The 24,649-nt window shown below is 42.1% G+C and overlaps 1 protein-coding gene and 1 non-coding gene across 6 annotated transcripts in view; both read right to left on the bottom strand.

Moving 5' to 3' along the window:
• The window catches only part of eml1 (EMAP like 1), a 75,381-nt gene that overhangs the window by 26,392 nt on the left and 24,340 nt on the right, over positions 1-24,649 (bottom strand). For all 5 annotated transcript variants that reach the window (XM_050061385.1, XM_050061386.1, XM_050061382.1 and 2 more), the window contains exon 2: positions 3,394-3,576. In XM_050061385.1, the coding sequence (XP_049917342.1) occupies positions 3,394-3,576 (183 nt within the window). The remainder of the gene's footprint in view (positions 1-3,393; positions 3,577-24,649) is intronic.
• Positions 23,487-23,596, bottom strand: LOC126401580 (U6 spliceosomal RNA). Its single transcript, XR_007571098.1, has one exon. It is a non-coding gene; the product is annotated as a U6 spliceosomal RNA (small nuclear RNA).

Here is a 24,649-nt window from a genome sequence, read left to right as displayed (position 1 = left end):
CACAGAGTAAAAGTAGAGACAGCACAATAGATCCTACACAAAAGAAATCCTAAATGTAATTCAAATATTAATGAACAAAATTTATCATAATTGATCATATTGTTCTGTTTTGATCACTTTTCCGTACAGATGATGTGTTTACAAATCATTGGCAGGAGGTGGTTTGACAGCACAAAAGGGACATGCACACACACACACACACACACACACACACACACACACACACACACACACATGCAGCACATGCCAGCAAGCCCAGAATAACAAATCCAAGCTGCTGCTTTATCTGCAGTGATAAATATTTAATAGACCCCATTTCATCCAGCAGACACACACATACACACACGCACAGAGGCCTACACACACACACACACACACACACACACACACACACACACACACACACACACACGCACGCACACTCAAGCCTACACACACATTGCTCTGTTATCTTTAATGTAGTAATTACGCAGCAGGGGCAAACTGAGGTTGTAATTTTGTTAGCATGTTAAAGAAGACGAATGTGTGTGTTTCTGAGTGTGTGTCTGTATGCAGCCTGCATGCATGCATTGTGCTTCCTGAAACAGATCATCGTGCTTCAGCAGAGGGGAGCAAGCTGCGGACTCCCTGCAGCTAAAAGTGGAGAACAATAAGGGAAAGCAGCTCTGAGTCTGAGTCATCCTCCAGCTCCCAAATCAAACTGAAACTCCATCCGTCCACAGCCACTCTGGAGACCGAAACTGGCAGCGGCTCCGAATCATAATCTGTTCCTGTTTCATCACTGCAATGCACATTTGAAGACATAAAAAGGCATGAAGTGTAGCTGATTTCACATGCAGACTTCATCAGCCTCGTGGGTGAGAATGCTATAAAAGAGACAAATTGTCCAGAAACACACCTCAGCTGAGAATCGACACATGCAGACAAAGTTACGCAATAAACACAGAAAAGGCCTGGCTGCTTTTTTTTTTTTTACTTTGTTAAGTCGGCTTCCTACATTTGTCACAGTGACGTTACTGAAGGAACAGATGAGATCATGCTGCATGTGATATCCAGACGTACATGTACTAATTCTATTTCATGCTACTTCTACTCTGCTATCTCAGGGGGAATACTGTACTTTTTTCCACTACATTAATGTGACACTTAAAGTTACAGGAAGAAATAGAAGAATAGAACAGAGGGAATAAAACAACACACATCGGCAGTGGCTCATTCTTGTTTAATGGGGAAATTAATTTTAGGGGCTAAGTATCCTTGAACAGATAGGTCTCATACAAAGAGGTAAACACAAAGTGTGTGCGTAGCAAGTTATTATCTCTCAGTTGTGACAGTTCATTGATAACTTTATCATCTAGTCACTAAGAAAAAAATGATCAGATGTTTCTGCAAACCACAGATATGTTATATTTGCATGTTATTATGTAGTGGGCTCCTTAAAACTTAACATTTCAACAATGCTGTGGTTAATGTGTGTTTGAAGAATTCCCTCTGTCTCCTCTGACCGTCGCTGTCTCACGGCCTGCTCCTGCTCATTGTACACTCTATATAAACCTCCCGGATGCACAGGGCGCACTGAATACAGCCAGGTATGAGGAGGAAGCGTCAGAGGGCCGCGATTCGTGTTATTCTATCTCAACCAATCCTCCAAACATTACTGACTGACCCGATGAGTGATTGCCCATGTGAGTCCACTTTTATTGTCTTGTTTGGGAATAAGGAGGCTGATTTTTTTCTTTGAATCTAGTGTGTCTGTTATGTGTCACACTGGCACACTGCCAGCTTTGTGTGCCACGTCACCATTTATTCATTTTGTTCAATTGTTCGTGACCCAGGACACTCGCTGTGTTATTTTATGACTATTCATGTTGCTTAGTGTAGAAAACATTAGCAGTCATCTGAAGTTGATCTCCTTTGAATTAATATTGACAAATCACTGCAATTGTCGCCTATTAATGCAGTTTTAGCACCTTGTTTCCAGCCTTTCAATACTGTATTGTGACCATTGTTTCATGTTAATGTCATTCATTTGTGCCATTAAGGCCACATGAATGGTGGAATGCCTTTTGATTTCATCCTCTTTTTTTCTAATGTCTTTCAGAAATCATTTGTCAGTCAAATCAATCATCAATCATCATTGCCTGTTACACCTGTTACCTGTGGATAACGACATCATTCATTTGCCTGTGCTTTAAAATTAACTTTAAAATTAACTTGAAACTCTGGACTCTGCCTGTGTTTGTCAAGTTTTTTGTTTTTTTTTAAAGATATTTTTATGGGCATTTTTTGCCTTTAATTGATAGGACAGTGAAGCGTGAAAGGGGAGAGAGAGAGGGAGAGACATGCAGCAAGGGGCCACAGGCCGGAGCCGAACCTGGGCCGCCGCGGCAACAGCCCTGCACACAGGGCGCCCGCTCCGCCACCAAGCCACCGACGCCCCGGGATTCAAGTTATTTGTTGATTTTGGAAGCACAATCCCCACTAGAAAAGCAGTGATGTCTCAGTAGAAAACAATCACTTTTTGTGGCACTATCTCTGCTAGAAAAAGAGCACCAGGGTGCTAAAAAACACCCATGTTTGATGCCTAAAAAGCTGCTGGAAACACAGCACTGACTCGCTATATTACAACTGGTTAAGTTGTTTGTTGGTCTACACACTCTTACAGCTTGGCAGGCATCGTGCCTTGGTAACCTGCCATCCACCATCCCCTCCACATCCTGATAACAAAGTTAACTCGTATACAAGTCACTTTAGAAACACTAATATGACACATATGAGGCGTGCAAATGTAACGTATCTGTGGTTTGCAGGAATGTACAATGCCAACATTTTCTGCTGGCGACTGGGCTGTAACTTTAATTATCAGTGAGTCCTTGGTCGATATACACAGCAGACATAAACTTCCCCCTGGTTAACAATAAATCTGTTTCCATCTGTGTCTTCAGACTCAGTGTGTTGACCTCAGGCAGTGCATTACTGACAGTAACTGTGTGCTTCCTGGTGAAATACTACTACTGTATACCACATAGTACCGGCAGGCAGTGATTGAAATGTGCTTTTGGTAAACACAACACCGAGCCTGGTTAGTGCAGACAGACTTCACAGTCAGCCTACCTGGCTTCCCAACATTGCTGTCTGCTGAGGGAGACTTTCTCATCAAAGCAGGGTCTATACACATGACGCACAACACGTTTAACGACATGACAGAGGCCAGGAGGAGAGAGGACAGGAGGGAGAGAAAAAGGAAAGAAATACGCAGGGTTTAAAGGGAAGGAGACATTATTAGGAAAGAAAGAGAACAAACTGGAAAGGGAGAAAAAGTTGCAGACCCTGTTGCTCGACATCTCAGGAGAAGTAACTGATAAACCCATGAAAGATGTGTATGTATGTTACCTTTGGTGGGTCCTCTGCGTGACCCCATGGCCTGCTGCTCCTCAGACACATTGAGCCTGCGCACCACATCGGCCAGAGCAGACTTCAGCAGCTGAATTTCATCCTCCTGCATCTGGACCCTCTGCTCCAGGGAGGCGATGCGGTCGGTAACCTCCATGCTGCTGGCTGCCGACGCACTGTCATCTGAGGAAACACAGGGAGCTCACGTTAGAGATCTGAACATATGTCACAACGCTGGCATATAGTTGTCTTTTACATAATATCAAATATATTAAGTCAGTTAGTGCTGTCAGTGTATAGTTCAACTTTTTAAGAAATATGCTTATTCAATTTTTTGTCACAAATTAGAGGGGAAAACTTCGATATGAAACCAGAGTTAGAAGATGGTTAGCTGAGCTTAACATAAAACAGTTAAACATTTGTATCCTTTTCAAGGCTCTTTCATGATCAAACTAGGAAAATGAACTCAAGAGTGCCGATCTCCACCAGGCCGCCGCCAGAGTTGATCAATGTCCCTCTAGACAATACACGCTGCAGAGCTGCACCCAGTTAAATTGTCCTTCCCGTCTCCCTTACAGTCAAGATGGCAGCGAAGATAACAAACCGGCTTTTTTCCATCTTGTATTGTGCCTAACTTTAGTGGATCATGACATATCGGGTATGAAATTAATCTGCAGATGCTCTGGTTCAAAATGAGCTCAAACATTTCAATGGATGTCAGTTTTTGAGCTACAACGAAGGCCAAAATTTGCCCTGAAACAGACCGTAAGGCTTGTTGCTTTTAGTCGAGCCAATTTCCAGAAAACTTACTGCCCCTACTAGCTTATTAAGAGGAGTGAGGAGGCAGCAGGTTATAAAAGTATACAACAGTCAATTAAACAGATTATTCACAATTCTGAATCACGGCAACCACAGGAGGACCTTGAGCATAAAGTCATAAATTTGTACACAAAATTTTAGGCTGATTGGTCCAGTAGTTGGTGTGATTAGCTACGGACAGACAGATACACACACTCACATGCATGATCAAACGCTCCTAGTGGAGATAATTATATCGACATGAATTTTGGGAGGTATTTTATAATGTGTTTATCACGCAAGTTATCATGGCGGTGAAGATAAAAAACAACATATTGTGCAGCCTTATTTATTACCTGAAATTACTCGGGTCCTAGACTCTATTATCATCTGTTTATATACATTAACATTTTAATTCATGCAGATGGGGACAAAAAGGACAAAAAGAAGTCAGGGATGGAACACAAACAGCAAACTCCTTTCAAACCGTGTTCGTGCTTTTTATACTTTCAGACTCTTTGTAAAAGCCTTTGCCTCGTGTGATTCAAGAAGGCCAACTGTCCTTCCATTAAAACCTTTATTCATGAGCCTGTTTGTCCGTATCTGTTCTTTGAGTTCAAACTAACTTAACATATTATTACCATCTCTCCACCTGACACCCCGATGGAGGCCAAGCACAGGCCACCAGGGTCCACTTCATTAATGATAACACACACACGCAAGGTCCCCCCCATTAATGATAACACACACGCAAGGTCTTCCCCATTAGGACTTTGATGTCACAGTGGCTTGATGAAATATTAATGTAAATCACTGCTGTGTGTTCCCTGCAGACTTGTAATAACAATCTGATGCATTATGCATTAGAGAGCAGGCATCTGGTGATTAGGCAGATCTGCAGTCTGTGTTCCTTCTCAGAGTCGGAGCTGAAACCCGACTACCTGCTAACATTATGGAAATCTGAGGAAGCTCTTGACTTCTGTAAGTAAGATTCTTAAACTATCAAGTACAACAGTGTTTTAAACACACTGAAATGTGTGAAGTATCTGAATTTCTGGTGAAAACAAAGTGGTGTGATGAACCTCTGCGTCTCTTCGATAAACAAAAGCTGCTAAGGGGATTCAGGACATGACCAGAGCCTCCCATCAAATATCTGCCTCCACATAAAAACATCTTTTTGAAACTGCAAAGGTGCTCTTCAGTATCATATTATCATGGAAGACGTGCAATACCGATGTTTGTTGCTATTCTAATTTGAAAAATGATTAAGGGTGCACTGATCTAACCTAATCTAACTGAGCTTTGGGTCACTGCCGATACTTAGTGACAATCCCATAAGGTGTGTGCCTGTGTGGAAGTGACTGGGATCACTCATTTATGTGTAATGCAATGTCAGGCTTGATTTAAATGCTGCTTTCATATCAATTTACTGAATTATTTTTTTATCAAAATAATAAATTGTGAACCAGCAACTAAATAAAATAAAACTGTTATGACCAAAAAATTCTGTTCAAATTCCAGCATACAGCAATACAATTTCATAAAACTACGCAGAGGTGGAGAAAGTATTCAGATCCTTTACTTAAGTAAAAGTACTAATACCACACTATAAAAATACTCAGTTACTTGTAAAAATGCATTGAAAATGTTACTTAAGTATTAGTTTGTAAAAGTATCCATGCATATAAATTTTAAATCAGTTCAATAAATCAAAAATAATAAATATTAATTAAAAAGAAAAGCATCAAGTCCTCATAATTGAGAAGCTTGAACCTTTAATTTTTTTGCATGGAAAATAACAAAATATTTCTGTCAATCAATTGATCAATTGTTTCAGCTTCACTTGTATATTCTTATATGGTTTGTGTGCAAAATTCTTAATTAAAGTAAGTAATAAGTTATGAAGTTATGAAATATATGTTGTGGAGTAAAAGAACAGTATTCTCCTTGGAAGTGTAGCGTAGAAGGAGAAAGTGGCATGAGATTAAAATACTCAAGAGTAAAAGTACCTCAAATTTATAATTCAGTATTGTATTTGAGTAAATGTACTTAGTTACATTAATTGACGTAGTGCACACATGTATAATCGGATGTAAACACTGAATTGAATCAAATAGATTTGCTCTGTTGTCACCGATACCAGATATAGCTCTATGAGACAGTATTGGCCCGATATAGAGTAGATTAGACATTGTTGGCAATAAAAAAAGCTATTTCAATCAATTGAAAACCAATCAAAAACCAATAAATGTTTCAATTAACGCTTGAAACTCTAAAGTCTTAATCATTGTAAAAATTGAGCATTTTCTGGAAGAAAACCTCCAAAATATGCAGTCAGATACATTTACTTAAACCACTGCAATCTTCAAAATGTAGTTCTTAATGTGTAAATAATCATAAAAATTGTGAGTCTCTGTGTTTGCAAGACCATCACACACTCTTTATGCACCACAGCAAGTATTCAGATGTACATAATCCCACAAGGTCCAGTGAAGTCATTTTAATTTAATTGGCAGAACATGCTGGAAAAAGCAATTTCACAGATTTGTTTATGAGTGGACGAATTCCATTAGTGAGTAAAATCCTCTGCCTGTTAGCCGGTTGTGAATTGTTTAAGTCGGGGACACCCTCCATGAGACAGGATGGTAAATTGGTGCATTAGGCAGATGGGACACTTGATGCTTGTAGCAGAAAATGGAAATCTGAGCAGATTCAGAATGACTGAATCAACCAATTACTGTTCACACAGAGACACACCAGCTATAGTGTACATCATACACACATACACACACACACACACACACGGAAGTGTCCCGTTAGTCACTGTCACTGCCATTACTGGTGTCTTGTGATTAATGACTTGTTGGACGCATAAGAAAAGATTTCACTGACACACTGCTTCACATTGACAATGCAGCGGCCCTCCAAGTGAGATTCCATAATGAAAACTCCCCATCTGGACAAATGGAGGCAGATGAAAACTGCAGGTGCATAATTTCATACATTACACTCCCAGCAGTGAAGTGTAATATGCTTATACATTCACTTACCCAGAGATTTCTACTTCTTGTTTCATAACGCCAATCTCACTTCTCTGTCTGAAAACATAAAGCCTTTTTCGGAGGATCTTAATAACTTTCTGCTCACCTGAGACGCCTTTTTTGAAGCGGTCCTTGTTCATATTCACATGTGAACGTGGGTGAATATCCACAGATAAAGCTTCTATTATCTGCTCAGCATCTGTTCTGGGTCTGCTCCCAACACTGACACAATGACAGCATGATACCATCAGTCGTGGAAGTACAATGACTGGCTGTCACGACCATGATTCCCCCAGCTCTGCGCTAACATCCTCCGTCTGTCACCCTACTCCCTGGTTAACACCTCTGGGGCAAGTTGACGCCCTGTAAGGCGTTCACAGGCTCGACGGAAATCAGAAAAGGTCAGTGGGGCATAAAGGTCCAGAGTGTAGGATTCAGGGGGATATACTAGCAGAAACTAAATATTATAAAATCACCTGAAGATAAGAATTATTGTGGTTTTGTTACCTTGGAATAAGCCATTTATATCTACATAGAGAGTGGGTCATCGTCTACGGCGATTGCCATGTTGCACCGCCATGTCTCTACAGTAGCACAGAAAAGACAAACCAAACACTGGCTGTAGAAAGGACCATTCATGTTTTCAGTTTTCACGTCAGCCGGCGTAGTTAGCAGCCCATCATGACGAGCAGCATCAGAAAAACACTGATTATTTAATGTAAAACTGTTAGTGTTTTAACCTCCTGAAAGTCTGTATCAGAAAAAAAGGTGAGCACATATTAAGTTATCTGAGAAAAAAAGAGCACACATTAGTAATTGCCGGGGCAGCAGCCCATAATCTGCCGAAGGGTGCAGGGGAAACACTGACTTGTGACGTGAAGCTACTTAATTCAGTGTTTTACTGGTTTTAATCACCGAGTCCATTTCTTCAGGAGAGGAAGAGACTTCTGGGGATAATTTGGCTCTCAGTAAAAACCTCCTGAACAATGAACACTGTGGGAATTCTGACCAGGAGACGTTTCAGCTGGTTTCAATCTGCAATCCTCACTGTTAGATACATTAAATCTCCCTAAATCATACACACTCCACCTTTAAGTTTAGTGTTTATTTTCATACAGAGGAGCGTGTGTTGATGGTGTGACACTGACCAAAGCACAGTCGTGTGTGTGTGGGTTATTTTCTCTTCATGTGACAGCACTCTTCAGGCTCAGGTCACATGTTGTCTGTCCAGACAGTCCGAATCAGTAAGATTTCAATCTTCATTTCACAACAAATCCATCAGCACATATACCCCCAGACACTCGCATCTCTCTTTCATACCCACAAAAGCAGATCATTACACCCCGCTGATCTCCTCTCGCTCCAGTGCGCTATTCACACCTGTCAGCCGGCTGCTTAAATTACTTCATTTCTGTCCGTCTTCTTCAGCTTCTCTCTTGGCGTCTTTTTCTGTCCGCGTTTCATTATCTGGTCAATATGTGGCAGGGTCACAAATCCGAGACGGATCTCTGAGCCCATCTATCTGCTCACCCTAATGCATCGTGACATGCTGCTCCCTATTACCTTCCTCTGTGAGGCGATGTCATTCTGGCCGGACCACCTGCCTGCCTAAGTGCTTGTCCATCACTTCAGCCACAGGGACTCAATGAAGGGCAAATAGAAAACAGGCTTTCCCCTCAGTTCATTTTTCCTGCTCTAAAACAACCACACCCACCCCCCCCTTACTTTCATCACCACCTTATTTCTGAGTCATTTACTGACCTCACAGCCATCAATAATGAACACTGGAGCGTGCACACATGCTCTGACCCACTTACCCCCTCCTGCACTCTCATCAACCACAAGGATCAATACACTGAAGGAGTATAAAGACTAAAATAGTCCTGGGCAAATGCTCCTGTTCAGCGCTGAGGGAGCACTCTCATATTTAGAGCAATGCACGGCGACTTCATGTATAAAATATCTTCTGCAGCAGCCCAGTGTTGACGTCTGGCTTTCTAGCTGACTCACTCCTTCACCGGAGCATTTACAGACTTCCACTTCCGTATACTTAATAAACACACATGCCAGGATGCGAATATAAATACACACTCAAGGAATCAAAGAAAATGACGTTAAGGAAACTCCCTCTGAGGAAATGTCATGATGGCAGCTGTCCCACCATGTGTTCACGCACTTTGACAATAATCCGCTGACAACCAGAGTGATTGATGTCTATTTTCTTTTCACCCAGCGGTGCAGAGAAGCCAAACAATAAAGCCAAACTGACTTGATGGAAAGTTCAGCAGCCAGGTTACGCTGCGCCACAATGGGGGGGTTTGAAAAACCACAACCAGTGTTTGCAGAAAAGCAAAACATCAAAGACACAAGAGGCTGCAGGAAACGGGCTGTCACAACATTATGACAACCATTCCTGTTTTTCAGAGACAGAAAGGGAGCGCTGATACCACACTGCTGGCACATCTATGCACTTGCTGGATGCAGATAGCAAACAGCAATTTGCCAACTGGTTTTAATTTCAAAACATGAATGCACACAGCCAGGTGGTGCGCTGCCGTAGTGCCAGTTCAGCTGCTGCAGATTACACCTTCAGGAAAGCCATTTCTCCCAAGACCAATGCGTCACACTTATTAAACAACCTGACTTCAGTCTGCTGCTGGCTTCACTAATGGAAGTCCAGACCCAATCATAATCAAGTGGCATGCAGGATTAAATTTTATGCCAAGAGTTAAAAGTGGTAGTGATTTAGTGACAGGCAGGGAGAATGGTAGAGCGAAGATGGAGACAGAGTTGAATAAGAGTGAATGAAGGTGGGGCAGTGAATAACCTAGGTAATAAAACAAGAGTCAGACATGTTAGCAGCTCTGTGAGGCTGTACTTAGGCATAGCAGTGCTTTAAGCTTAACGCTATTATGCCAATATCAGAACCCACTGGCTATCAGTCTAAGGACAGAAAGCTTCTGGGGGCAAGGACGATTGTTTGCACCTGATCCGGTATAACCAGCAGATATCCAAGCCAACATTTCCCCTTCTGTGCACTGATCATTTGGCTAATCTCTACAAACAGTCCCTAAACAATGTTGCGCTGTTGCAACCATAACAATTATAGAAAATTCAGCCTATCCTTGTGAGTTCTGCGTGACCCTGGAAATGTTGTTCAATCATTGCAACTTTACCACAAATTTGACTTTGTGACTCAACTGTTATTAGTAGGTTTAACAACAGAGTCAAGCCATTTAAGTGTCGCTGCGAGATAAAAGGCTCAGTGTTGGATGTGCAGGCTTCTGTCCAATCGTCAAAATATGACAAGTATGCTTTGTTCGCTCTTGCTAACTGAGCAGAGAGATCAGCAAGAGAACGCCTCATGGTCCTTGTTCAGCCCTGTTTCCCCCCATCACAAATAGATTCTACTGTGGGAAGCAGTTAAGGTTCATGATAATAAGCTCCGAATGCAATTTTCACTTGACCTCGCAATTTCATTGCAAAAAATGCCTATAAACAGAGCAACTTGCACTAAATGTTTTTAGAAAAGCTGCCACGAAATCAGGCATTCCAGGCCACGACAATCCCAAAAACAGCCAGTGAAATCCTGGAGGGACTTTATAAACAGATATCTGCATAATATGGATGCAGATACATTTTTAAAAAGCTCATGTAAAGCTTTTGTCAGATTCTAGCCGATAGGTTCCGAGATAGCATTTTGGCCAATGCATTCTGTGTCTTCACACGGATTGTCTACCTGGCATTCAAATGTGAGTTGTCAATACACAATGTGAGTCTTGTGTCGATGTGAGCCGCGCATTCGGCGGTGAGTGTATGTGGTTTGTCAAAGTGGTGTAGCCATAGGTAGCTGTTTAAGATGGCAAACCTTTTTGTGCATCACATCAATGCACAACTCATGTACTGACACAGACGACAAACGGAAACCAGAACACTTCTGATACCAAAAATTTGTCCAATTGCCTACAAACTGTTTATAGAGATAGCTAGTATGCTAACATGCTCAAAATGACAACGCCAACATGCTGAGGGCATCGAAAGTTAACCAGAGGTCTCTGCAAAAATGAGAATATTTTGCATCAAAAGTATTCAAAATGGCAACAATGCAAATTTGCAAGAGTTGCAACTCTTCAGTAAAAGGTTTGAGGAGATTTGTGCCAACTCATTATTCTTCTTCTTCTTCAAAAAAAAAGATGGATTCAAAATTCCACTGGCGATGACTTTGTTTTGGTCATAAACCAAAAATGGCCAAATTCTAGCTTTAATGTGATGACAGCACTAGAGGGTAAGCTAGAGTTATTAAAATCCATCCACTGGGGACCATGTCAATGTCTGTACCAAGTTCCATGGTAATCCATCAAATAGCTGTTGAGATATTTCAATCTGGACTAACGCAGTGGACCGACTGACAAAGCCACACGGTAGCATGACTAAAAAGTAAAGAAACAATTAAATGTATGTTGCTGAATGGCAAATTCTGAAAATTAATTCAGAAATTATGCAGAGTACAACACATGAAAAATGTCATGCTTGAAATTGCAGCATGTAGAAAATTGCGGTCTGCCCCAGGTATGACTGAAACCATCCATCAGGCTCATGTCAGCAGAGTGAGAAATTGGAAAAACCAACTGAGTTAGAGATTGAAGAAAGAATAGAGAGAAAGAGAGGAATGGAGCAGGAAGAAAGTGTACTTAAAGTGTCATCAGTCCTGTGTGTGTCACCAGCAGCGAGCAGCAGATGACCCGATGGAGGTGAATTAGCTAATCAAGTGGCCGGATTAGGGAGAAAGACGCTTTGTTTACAAGCTGCCTCTGGTGGCTCCTGCTGGACCGGGGCTTAGGAGTTATAAATAAACAGAGGTGGATCAGAGGAGGGGAAGTCCTCGCACGCGACCTGAGTGAAGACTACAGACGAGAAACAGAAAGAGAAGCATAGCAGCAAGAGCTTGCTTTCATGATGAAAAGACTGAGAGAGGGATAAAAGGGAGAAAGATGGAGCTGTGAATGTGTGTGTGCTTGTGTAAGTCATAAAGAGTGTGTCTGGGTCAAATAGGAGCATGAAGAGAGGCTGAACGACCCCCCCGAGAGATCCTACTGTCCTTGTACGAACACGTTAAACCCTTCCTTCCTTCCTCCCATCAGCTACATCCTTCCTGGGGTCAATCTCAGGTCAAATGGGATACAGCTCCCCCACCTTGCTGCTCTCGCCATCACTCAAACGCCCACACACAAAGCACTGACACCAAACACACATACACTTGTAAAACCACTGAGCAGAACCTGGTATGGCTGAGTGCATGATCAGATGATGCAACAAACCCCAGCAGCATTTCTGTCTGCCTACACAGTCATGAGGGACTGTACACAAATTATTAAAAGATTGCAAATTAATGTTCTAGCGAGCACAATGAGTCATAAAGGTACGCTGTGCCATTTGGAGACAACATGTCCCATATTTATTTTTTCCATTACACCAACTTTAACCTCTACCAAAGGTTGTTTCTTTTGTTATATGAAGCTGGCCTAAAATATGATTCAAATTCAGATTTATTTGCCATAAATTTGTGCTAAGTTTCCTTCCAAATTGTGAATTTCCCCTTTTTAGAACCCAATATTTTGCGATGGTAGATTGTTTGCAATCATGTGACTGTTACGACAACCGAAATTCAAATGGAAAACAGGAAGTGATGAATCCATTTTCTGTTCATCAAATGTCTGGTGACTGTATATAAAGTTGGATGACAAGACAGTTCCCCAAAAGTGACGCCAAAACATCTTGATTTCCCCGTGGTGGCAGGCTGCTGTATACGTCATAAACCCCGCCCCTCCATGTTAGCAGATGGGACATGGGCCAAACTGAAAAACTTGAGTCTTTGAACTGAAAATCACGCACACTGCTCTTGCTCAGCTTCACCATTTACTGATAACACTAACGTTTCGGTTCTTTTGGACCTTCGTCAAGTGTTCAAGAGTGTTCGTTTGTGGGATTCGTGACATATGGTGCACAGGCTGTTGTCGATTATTGAGAAAAACACCTACAGCTGATTAATTCCCTCAGACCAGTGCACACCTGTGAAAAAGGTGGGGCAGTTTCTACTTAAGCTCAATGTTGGTAACAATGGTGTTTAACCCTCTTGATGAAGGTCCTGGAGAAAGAAACGTCAGTGTTATCAATAAATTGTGAAGCTGAGCATGAGCAGTGTGCGGGACTTTCAGTTCAAAGACGCAAGTGATATTTCCGACGCACCTGTATCTGAGACAGTTGGATGTGCAAATACCTTTCTTTAAACCAAACTGAAAAACTCGAGGTACACATCCAATAAATTTTTCCCAAAAGGTGGTTTCTGTCATTTTAGGTATTTATCATCATGCTGCTGTATGTCCAAGTGTTTTAATTAGTTATTTGATGCTATAAAAAGGGGATTTGATGTCATGATTGACAGCTATGAGTGCCAGTTGGTGTGCTCACGATCAGTGGTGCTGCTTGTGATTGGTTGGACGGGTGTATGGGCCGGAACTCAACACTGTGGAGATCACTACATTTTTGTTCAGTGGGGCTAAGTAAAGACACATCATCCATCTTTATATACAGTCTATGGTGGAAACGCTGTTAAAACCTGGTCGTGGCTAAAAACCAGAGAAGTTGTCACAGCAAATTGTAATTGTGTGGTTATACCAACTCAAGACAAATTCTATTCAACACCTTAACGTTAACATTTACATTTGACCCCTACAGACTAAAGACGGAGGATTTTGATCCAACAGCTGCCACTGTTTCTCTGTGGATTGTTTATTTTTTACTTTTCTCCTTTACATACAGCTATTTTTGGGACTCATTGGAAACGGAGATGGAGATGTGATCGATTGGAACAGTCGTAAACAATGCAAATCACAGTCATTTGTGCAGTGTGGCAGTCTTTGCCCTCCAGCTGGACAGCGCGCAGATGTATGGCACAACCAAAGGAGGCATAGAGGGGGTTGCAGTTCTTTTTCCGAGTCCAAATAAAACTATAATGCGTGGGATGGTCCTGCATTTTTAAATGAATGAAATATAAGATTGAACTCTGGTTTATTGATTTTATTTTGGTACAGTCCCTAAAGCTTTCTGAGACAGTGTGAAGAAGCCAAAGAGAGAGAAACAGATGAGGGGAAAAAAAGAAAGTAGAAAGACATGGCCCACTGAGGCAGAATAACTCCTTCTTAAGTCAAACACATACTGTATATACACACCACTATCCCAACACCCTGCTTTAACAAAACGCACACACTCCTACACACACTCTCCTCTGTCAAAGAGGAAGTGTTCGTGGTGTGGCGGGGGGATTATGCTGGATATGTGGAGCAGATCTTGCTCAGTGCTAGTGATCCCTAAACTCAGAGGGTTTGATCTTAGCAGCAGGCTTGATTTGTATTCTCTCTCTCTTCCCGTCTGTAACCTCTTTCACCTCTCCTTCTATTTGTCTCTCTCCCTCCCTCGCAGGAAACTGTGGTGGGATGGAGTCTGGAAACAAGGCTAGAAATGAATTGACTGTGGGAGGAAAAAGAGCCACTGAAGGATTATGCTTAAAAAGGGGCTTGGCAGTAATATGTCTTTATTGTCTTTCTCTTGCTCTCGTCTGTGTTGCTCACTCGAATAAGAGATTAGCTTTAGAGGAAGATTGTTTAACAGGATATGCAGAGTTCAGAGCGTGGGAGCATCATTATGCTTAGCTGTAGCTGGAGTCAGAAAGCATCCCTGTAGTGGTGCCATTAAAATCATATTGACTTTTAAAGAATGGCAAGTGCAATTTAAGTTTGAGTTGAAAATGTACATAGCTAACAATGTAATAGGGATTTTGGGGAATAGTTTAACATAATGTCCCAATTCTTCTGTTTTTCACACACTGTTTTATGGTCGGAAATGTATTTACAATATGTAATTACATTTCCACACAGTAGGGTTGTCAAAAGTATTGATATTCTGAAAAGTATCGATACTCAAACGCTGTATCCGGATACAATACTAATTTACAAAAGTATCGATACTAACAGTGCTCGCCACCTCAGCGCCTGTCGGGTGCACACAACGGGTCCAACGGACACGCGCTGTGCAGGCAGCATCTGGCAGGCACAGAGCCCTTGCTGCAACCTGGCTTGTTGTCGTCGCTGTGCAGAGCCCTTGCTGCAACCTGGCTTGTTGTCGTCGCTGTGCATGCATACACACATTTCTGTTGCTGTAATATGGCCAGCGCGGCTGCAGGAGGATCAGAGCAGCCAGTTTTGGTCAAAAATGATAAAGGAAAAAGCGCTCTTTGGAAATATTTAGTGAAGTGAACACAGCACGCTGCAGACGGCAGGTACAGCCCCTGCCCTCACTAGCAGCTGAGCAGCTGGTGTCGCCAACATCAAACTAAAATATAACTTCTAATGTTAATGTGGGAGCTAAGCAGAAAACTTTATCAGTCATGCCCGTCTGTAACATTAATAGACAATATTAGTTTAACAGGACAACACAATTATGTGTGTCTGAAAAGTTATGTTAACTGTAAAGTCACAGATTGAAGCTGAAAAAACGCTTGGTTTCTCCCGTAAGCCCNACAACCCTACCACATAGTATTCATTCTCATGCTGGATTCAAATTACCTTCTCATGCACGAGCAATTCACAGAACACGATGCGACAGTGACGCAGATTGTGCTTTAATCTCTTTCCCTGCATGCAGGAAAAGGTCAAAACCTTTAAAGGCTTTTCAATAACTTTTATTCATCGGTTCTTCAGACAGGTGCACGGTGGCAGAGAGGGTTGAGGGATCAACAGCCTGCACACACTTCTGAGAACAGGGCATATCTGCTTTGCAAACTAATCACGAGGGTGTCGTGTTTTTCAGTTTGCAGCTGTGATAATTCTGGCAGTATTCTCAATTTTTCTTTTGTCAACAAATCCCATAATAGCTGTAATATTGTTAACAGACAGTTCCAGCCTCTCAATGACAAAGGAGCTGTGTGCTGACTCAGTAAAGTTGTTATGGCAACAATATTCATCAAAACACAGCTGATTTGGACCTGAACAGGTTGTAAATAAAGCATGGCTCATGAGGACAGCAACAAAATAAATTTCATGAGATATCTCGGTCTAAATTGGAGTTTAACTAAGGGAACTGGCAAAAAAAAGTACAACAGGCTGTGACTTTCAGGGCAGAAACAGACCACAGAGGCACTAAGTCATGCTTGGCAGCGAGACTCCAGGCTCTGACACAAGCCTCTTTCTCAGTCTCAACCTTTCTCCACATAAAACAGGGCTTTGTCCCTCAGTAACAAACAACCAGGAAGGAACAGGAGGCGGGACGCTTGTTCTATCTAGTGTGTGTGTGTATGTGTGTGTCTGTGTGTGCGTGTGCTCATGTTGTTCCATCCAGTAACAGTGTTGTTATGGGAGACCAGATTTCCATGGTGCGAGGATGGTCTCACACACATACAGAGACGCTGTGCCAGAGACTGTCAGCATCCTGAACATCGGCCAATCGTATATCTGCCATCTGGAGGGGGAGAACATACAGTGGCAGGACTGGCAGCAGAAAAAAAAACACCATTACACAACTACACTGGAGAAAGAAATGTTAAAAAACAAATTCTACCCTCCAATAGTCTCGCTCACCAGACCTTTCTCAAGAAAAGAAAGGTCTGGCTGGGCCGACTCTCACTTTAAGATTGGAGAAAAAAACGCCCCGGCTGCTTGTATTTCTTTCAACCAATCACAATCGTTCTTGGCGGTGCCACAGCAACGGTGCGCTTGCAAAAATATTGCCGGGGGGAAACAGGTTTTGGTGTAACACGCCCACAAAAATATCGCCTACAGGATGCGACCCATGGCAGAAAAATGGCTACATCCCCGCAAGATCGAACACTGCAAAAGTTAGTAAAGGACGTGTTGAAAACTGCAACCGGAGGTGGTAGGGAGGGACTTCAGCGGGTGGCTCGTTCCGCCCAATGAGAGGCTGATCTTTGCAGCGAACTTCCACCCACTCAGACTAACCCTCCAATGCACTCCCACTGGAGTTATTTTGTGATGATTTACTATTCTGGCTTTCCGCTCAACCGGCCACGTCAGCTCCTACATGCAGTATGTATTCATAAGCAGAGCTTTGACATCACACAGAAAACACACCTGTGCCTGTTACAACCAGCTATGTTTAGACTGAGTGAGCGAAAAATCTCACAAGGACACTTTATTAAATGTTCTTTGCTCTGTGGTCACAGTGGACAGCTGTTTGGGACGGTTTCAAATCAAGAGGACTGTACAGGGATGTTTTAAAAGTATTCTGCTTTACTCTCAAATTTTGTCAAAGATCTTCCACCAACTAATGAATGGTTGACTGGGAGTTTTGAGAGGTCACTGATTGGACCAATCAGTGTCAGTGCAGCTGCTGAGCTTAACTTATTGTCAGTGGTAGCTGCCCAGATTAAACCTAAGCACAGACTGAGGTTCCCAGAATCGGCGCCTTGAGAAGGGGCCAAGTGTGCCTAAAGATTTATTATAACATTGTCATGCATTGTGTGTGGCTAAAAGCTTAATGAACAGGTTTTGTCTTCTTGTGGAAGACGGATATCCAGCCGTCTGTGTTCACTGTAGGTGTGGAAATCTCCAGGCACCAAACGATTTGATTCTGATTCCTAGGACTACAATGCAATTTTAAAACGATTAATGATGAGTCTTGATCAACACCAGCCATCAGCCAAATGTCTGTATAATATGCAAGTAGCTGCAGGATTTGCTTCCCTCACCAGCCACAAGTAGTATGGTAATCTATTGAGTGGCTGGTAGATTTTGGAATTCACCAACCACAGTGCTAGACAGGTAGACAAAAAAAGGTCATTTCTGACCCTGATCTTGATGCATCAAAAGTTTGGATTTCTATGTATGATGTATTTTTTTCAGGTCTCTTTTCCTTTCAACTTCACAGAAGCCAGAATGCATCCATACATTAGCTTTTAAGGTGGTCGGATTGTATCCACCTGTGGTTGCTCACGCTCAGCCATCCTCACCAAAACTCAACGAATAAACTAGCTCAGAACGTAAATACAATGCATGTTTATGTCAGTTATGTTTTACCATCCATTTGGTTTAGCCGTTAAGGAAATGTATGGTCTGGTCTTACAGAATTGTAACAGGTGATCATAATGTCAAGAATTGGGTTTTAAATTTCCAATTATTGACTTCTTACATCAAGACATAATCTTTCAAGAAAGAACCGTGATGTATCTAAACATTGATTTTTTTCCCCTCTCACACCTAATTCACTGTGGCATTGTGCATTCCCAGCATCATATATGTGAGATCTGGCTCTGTCATTTCTGGTATACATGAAAACAACAAGACAAGAAGCTGCCTGTCAGTGGAGTCAGATCACAGTAGGCTCACATGTCCCATTAAAATGCCTGCAACCCTTTTTGGTTTGCTGTGGTTGTCCCTGTGCACCTTAAATAATACAAGCTCATTTTAATTTTGAAGAAGGTCAAAGGAGTGCATTTAACATATAAGCATATTTAACTGTATACAGTATTATTGTATAGTTAGAGTAGCTGTTTGTAAATCTGCAGAGCTTTTATTCCGAGTGATTCAGACTGGGATCTGTAGCTGGTTCTCTCCTATGAAATATTTCTGGCTGCCTAACTGACCTTCGCTGTAAAAGAAAGTCTTTGCTCTTTGATTCTGAGAACAAAATATGGCATTTGCCACTGATGTTTATGGTGAAAGATTTCTCAAATCATACTGCACTGCAGCTGCACTAGAACTACTGGCAGATGAAAGCATACTGTCTAGTTTGTAAAGATAAAGCCATTCATCAGAGGCATTTGAGAAAAACAATTGTGTTCTTCCCAAATTCAACCTAATACACAGAGAGTAACTGACGTACATATGATCGTTCTGGGGATGACATATTCCTTTAACCCCTCATCGAAACTGACAAATTGGCAACAATAGAGGGAAAAGCAAACCAAATAATCATGTCCACCCTCTTTTCCTCTCATCTCCGCAGCTGTGTTCCTGATGAATCTATTTTTAATGGAATTTCTAATGGGATTCTCCTCCTCTCCCTCGCCATCTCCATCTGCTACAGTCCGGCTGAAGACACGCGAACACAAACACACACATATGCAGAGCCGGGGCTTCCCCCTTGGTTCCTCCATTAACAGCAGGTGTAAGAAAGGGAGGGTGCTGGGCGGCCTCTGGGAGCTGCACCACGAGCACTGAGAGGTTAATTATATCTGTTCACATCACAACTGGCCAGATGAAATCCTGGCCAGGGTTTAGAGATGAAGAGCAACAAAACCAGCGGGCCGTGACTTTAGGCCCACTGGAGACTGATGGAGACAATTACCATAAATATAATGGAGCCAACGCTCACCTTGTCACTGTAATTGAATTGATCTTAAATTAATCTAAACGGTTTGGTGACGTGCTGCGAGATTAAAAGGGAGATTTATGCGCAGACATTCATATGCACAGATATGCATGTGCACACATGAACGCGTACTCACATGCCTGCACTAACACACTGATGATCTGTGCGGGAAATCATTTGCATACTATTTTGAAACACATTTGAATACCTGAGTGCACTTTACAGCATCTTCATGTGTGGAAATTCATAATTTAATCCTTCATTTCTGTTCTTGTGTCTCTCTGATTGGACAGAATAGCTTTGGTGATACTTTGAGCAGCAAGAACAGACTAAAAATAATGGCTTCTCCACGGGATTCTGCTGACTTGTGTAATTTATTACCAGTCACCCTCCCCCACAGGTACAAGCCAACGTCCTTCTGAGCATATTTAGTGTTACCATGTGGAAGCATTGCACCACACCATTCTGTTTCTGGCTCTTTCATGGTATTTTTACCCATCTATGACATTGTGTTCAAGGACTCATGCAGCCTGCGTGTCTCCTCTCCTGACCTTGTTATGGTATGCAAACACACACATAGTAAACTTGAAGATGGACACACACACACACACACACACACACACACACACACACACATACGTAACCAGTGAATGCTTCTCCTTTTCATGTTGGACTGCCAGCAGCATTGCTAGCACACACGCAGAGTCAGTATGTATATTTAGCACAGGAACTCGCACACTCCTGCTTTACATGCCTGATTGTTTTAGTGGGTCATGAGGATGAGGATGAGGCTGCGTGAATGTGTGTCAGTGGAGGAAAAGACGAGAGAGAGAAAGAGAGGAGAGGGAAAACTCAGTTCAGACAACAAATGGTATCTTCTGCCCGCTGGCTCACCAAGAGGCTGTTTCCATGAGCATGCCGGCTCTGACCTTGTTTCTGAATAAAATGCACAGTATCACAAGATAACCACGCCATGCATAACAATATTTGTGTAGCTTAAGAGCAAAAAATATTTTTTAGAGAGTTTTATCAGGAACTGATCTTAAGCAGATAGCCAAAAAAAGAGAGCAAAACATGTCTGCAGAAAAAGGAGGACAGTGCCTCTGTCTCAACAGAAAGTATCATGACACCGGTGCCTTAATATTGAGAAACGTATCTGATATTAGGGGTCTGAATCACCAGAGGATCCACCATACGATATTATCACGATAATATTATTGCAATTTTAAATATGTTGCAATATGCTGAGTATTGGGATAAAATATATTGTGATTTATTACCTTTTTTCAACAACGGTTGAAGTTCAGCCTTAAAAAAAGGGCAGCAACAGCGATTTTATTAAGCTTTTTAACAAAGCTCAGACATTATGACTGAAGGGTGGGTTATATTTGTTCAAAAATTAAACAACAGAAAATAAAATGCCAACTATTTTCATATTTGAATAATGATCTGAGTAATTTTTTTCCAAGCAAAAACTGCAGAAAACAATCTGGTTCCAGCTTCTCAATGTGAGATGTGCCGCATTACTTTGGGTTTTGGACCATTTCTCACACAGTCTGGGAAATTATAGATGATAATGATAATTACATTTTTAGATGATAATGAAAGTAATCATTAGTTGCAGTCCTGAACATTACATATCATAAAACATTATAAGGTTTTTAGGGGGGGAACAGTTTATGAAGATGTAAATAATGACTCAGTCACTCAGTGTCACTCAGTCTAGGTCTTACTGCCCTTTAGATTTATGGGTCACAGTCAGGGCTCATGTATGCTTCCTTTACGTTGACACAGATACAATCACTGAATGGCACAATCAAAAATTTCTGACAACAAACACAGTGACGGTGGAGGAAGTCGTAATAATGTACCTTTAACAGAGGTAGCATTGAAGACACAGATGGTCTGTGAAGCCATTAAATATACTGCCACACATGGACAGAGAATTCTTTTCACTATTTCACTGATTTGCTCCGTTACACCATTTTTAAAAATGTCTTTGTTGTGTCCTATGGTCGTGTCTTGCTGGAAATACACTGCACTGTCCCTAATATCTCTACTGCTCCCTTTGGTCTGTATCTATAAACCTTCAGAAAACTTGCACAAATACAGACAAAATGAACACAGACTACTGACAGGAGGTTGAGTCAGTGTGCGTATGTTTATCTCATGGCATTTCTCTACATGTATGTAGATACTGAACAGATTATTACTGGGGCTGTGCACATTTCTGCTAAAATGTCCACCTGTGCTGCTGTTTGCTATTGAGTATGATCTGATCCTGGCTCAGTATGATCCTGGCTTGTGGCCCAACCTTCCTCTACGCAGACAACACATCACACTATGCAGGTATAGTCTCCTCTGTATACAGTATGTGTCTATAGAATGACATACTTTCAAATATTTAAGGCACATGAAGAGAGCAGGACTGCCACTACGAGGACACCGGACTGATTTCGTTATGCAAGTGGCATCATTTCCCAACTGGCAACAAGGGCAGCCACAGATCTGCTTGCTCCCACAGATCTTAAACACACACACACACACACACACACAGCTTGACTCTCCTGCAGCACAATCTGCTGCTGTAGCCTGCTGCACACACACGATATAGCTGTACATTGTTACAATGAGCACACACCATCACTCTGTGTAACAGTTAATGGATCTCTATTCTGCAGCGTGAACGTGAAAGACAAGTGCAAGTCGGACCATTATCAGGAGAAAGGGGGAGAAAAAAGTGAGGGAGATAAGGAGTAGGAAGGGGGTAGTGTGACTCGTGACTACAGAGGCCCAAACCACCCGCTCAATATCTGGCTGTCTGGAGATAAAAAAAAAAGAAAACAGAAAAGCACTCTGAGCTCCACTTGGGGCACTCGCACAAGATCAAACAGAGAGCGTGAGAGAGTTTGACGTCGGGATGAGTGTGAGGAGGAAACAGAAAGAGCTGAGAAAGAGGGAAAGCAAAGCTAGGTGAAGGACGGGGAGAGTCAGAGTGGTAAAAATAGAAAAAATCCAGCGACACTGAGGGAGGCTGGCGTGAGATAAAGGAAACGGAGAGTGGTGTGTGCTCTCACTGACAGAGCAATAGAAAATCAATGCCAACCTTTAAATGAATCAGCAGTAGTGGATGAGCTATCCCATCCAGGTCGATATTTATTAAACTGCCACTCTGGTACATGTTACAGTTACAGATGAGTGATGGCAGAGAGACACATCATTTCCTAACGCTCCCCTCTTTCACTGTTTCACTATTGACATTTTGTGCAGTTTTATGTGAGAGGAGGAAATATCAGAGTGCAGGTCAGCTTGCTAGCAGGTTTTACTAGGCTGTGATAGATCATTTAAAAGAGCAGGGAGGAGGGAGAAAATAAGCAGGAGGAGGAGATACATAGTATTTCTTAAGCTGAGAGCCAGTGGAGCTAGGTGACACCCGGCTTGTGGTTCTCTGGGCACCCAAAAATTACATTTGAAAAACTCAACAGCAATGTCTCTTTCCAGAAATCATGACCCAGTTACTCAAGATAATCTACAGACCTTGTTATGACCAGTTTCATGAAGGAACTACTTTCTTTCTATTGACCTACACCCACCAACTGCATCACCGTGCAGAAGGAAGCGTGCATCCACTAAGCAGCACGAGATGTAAACATTAATGGCCTCGCTTCCTTACTTGTTCCTTCTGCATGGTGAACGGGTGTAGTTTGATAGAGAGAAAATAGTTTCTCCGTTAATCAGCTAACAGCAAGGTCCGTGAATGATCTTGAGCAGGCATGTCTTAAGTCCGGCCCCAGGGCCAACTGTGGCCCAGTGACCAATTTTAAATGGCCCTCGGCTTGACTTTTAAAATATACTATACATGGCCCGCCACACAATATTTGTGAGAACGCTTCACGATTGTGCGTGGCATCCTTGCGTCAGGGGCCATGCTAATCTACTCTGTAGCGTTCCCAATTTAGTACATGTGTTACACATTGTAACACGGCCTGCCACGCAATATTTGTTAATCAAATAGAGTCACTTTGCATTTTTCCTTCTCCTCACAATGGTTGGACTGTCATACAGTTCGTAGACGTTCATCAAGTAGGAACTAAGTGGGTCGAACTAATTTGTTTTCATAAACAGGTGGTAAACAAACAAACGAAATGGTTACCTGGTAACAGACATTTACTGCTAGGTAGCAGACATGCACAGAAAAGATGCGTAAAGTTGACAGCCAGGGCCGCTACTTTCAGGAGCGTCGGAAAGTTGAATAATTTTTCACTGAAAGATGAAACAGTTAAGAAGCCCCTAGGTATTTTAACATTGTCTAATTTGGTCCCAATTCAAAAAGGTGTGGACACCCCTGATCTTCAGCAACCGAGTGTCATGTGTTTGTAAAGAGACATTGCTACTGAGCTTTTAAAATCATTTATTTATGTATTTATCGTCTCTTTGAACATCACAAGCCGAGTGCCATCTAGTTTCATTATGTTGGAGAGAAGGCAGACATCTCTACGGCCATTATCTCCAACACTCAGCAACTCACACCAAAATAATCTAGACTGATGAACAGCACTACAGGTAAAATGAAAAATGTGTATTCTTGATTCTGGGGTAAACCATCCCTTTAACCTCAACAGCAAGGCATGACAGAAACTACTTTGATTTCTCACTTTAGAAGGCAATTTTTGACAACAAATCAAACACCTATTAAAGGCCCCATCAGTATCTTCTGAGGAGAACAAAAGTCAACACTTCACCCATACACAAACAAACACCTCAGTCTCCTCCTCCCTGGCATCCCCTGTTTACTGCGGTTGGTAACGTGAGCGGGGCTTTAATCCTAATCCCTCTACATGTGCCATCATGAATCAGGATTTGGATGGAGATAGCTATAGATGCTCAGCCAGGAAGGGGAGGAGACTGGATGAAGTCGTGTCACCTCCACTGTGCATCAAAATACCTCCAACAAACATCAAACGAGCCTCTGTCTTTATGAACTTCTGCTCTCCGCCCTGCATGCCTGTCTCACCCATCTGCACTCAGTCTGTGTT

Source organism: Epinephelus moara, chromosome 14, assembly GCF_006386435.1.
Source record: "Epinephelus moara isolate mb chromosome 14, YSFRI_EMoa_1.0, whole genome shotgun sequence".
Lineage (NCBI taxonomy): Eukaryota > Metazoa > Chordata > Actinopteri > Perciformes > Serranidae > Epinephelus > Epinephelus moara.
This window is presented reverse-complemented; position numbering and strand designations above follow the sequence as displayed.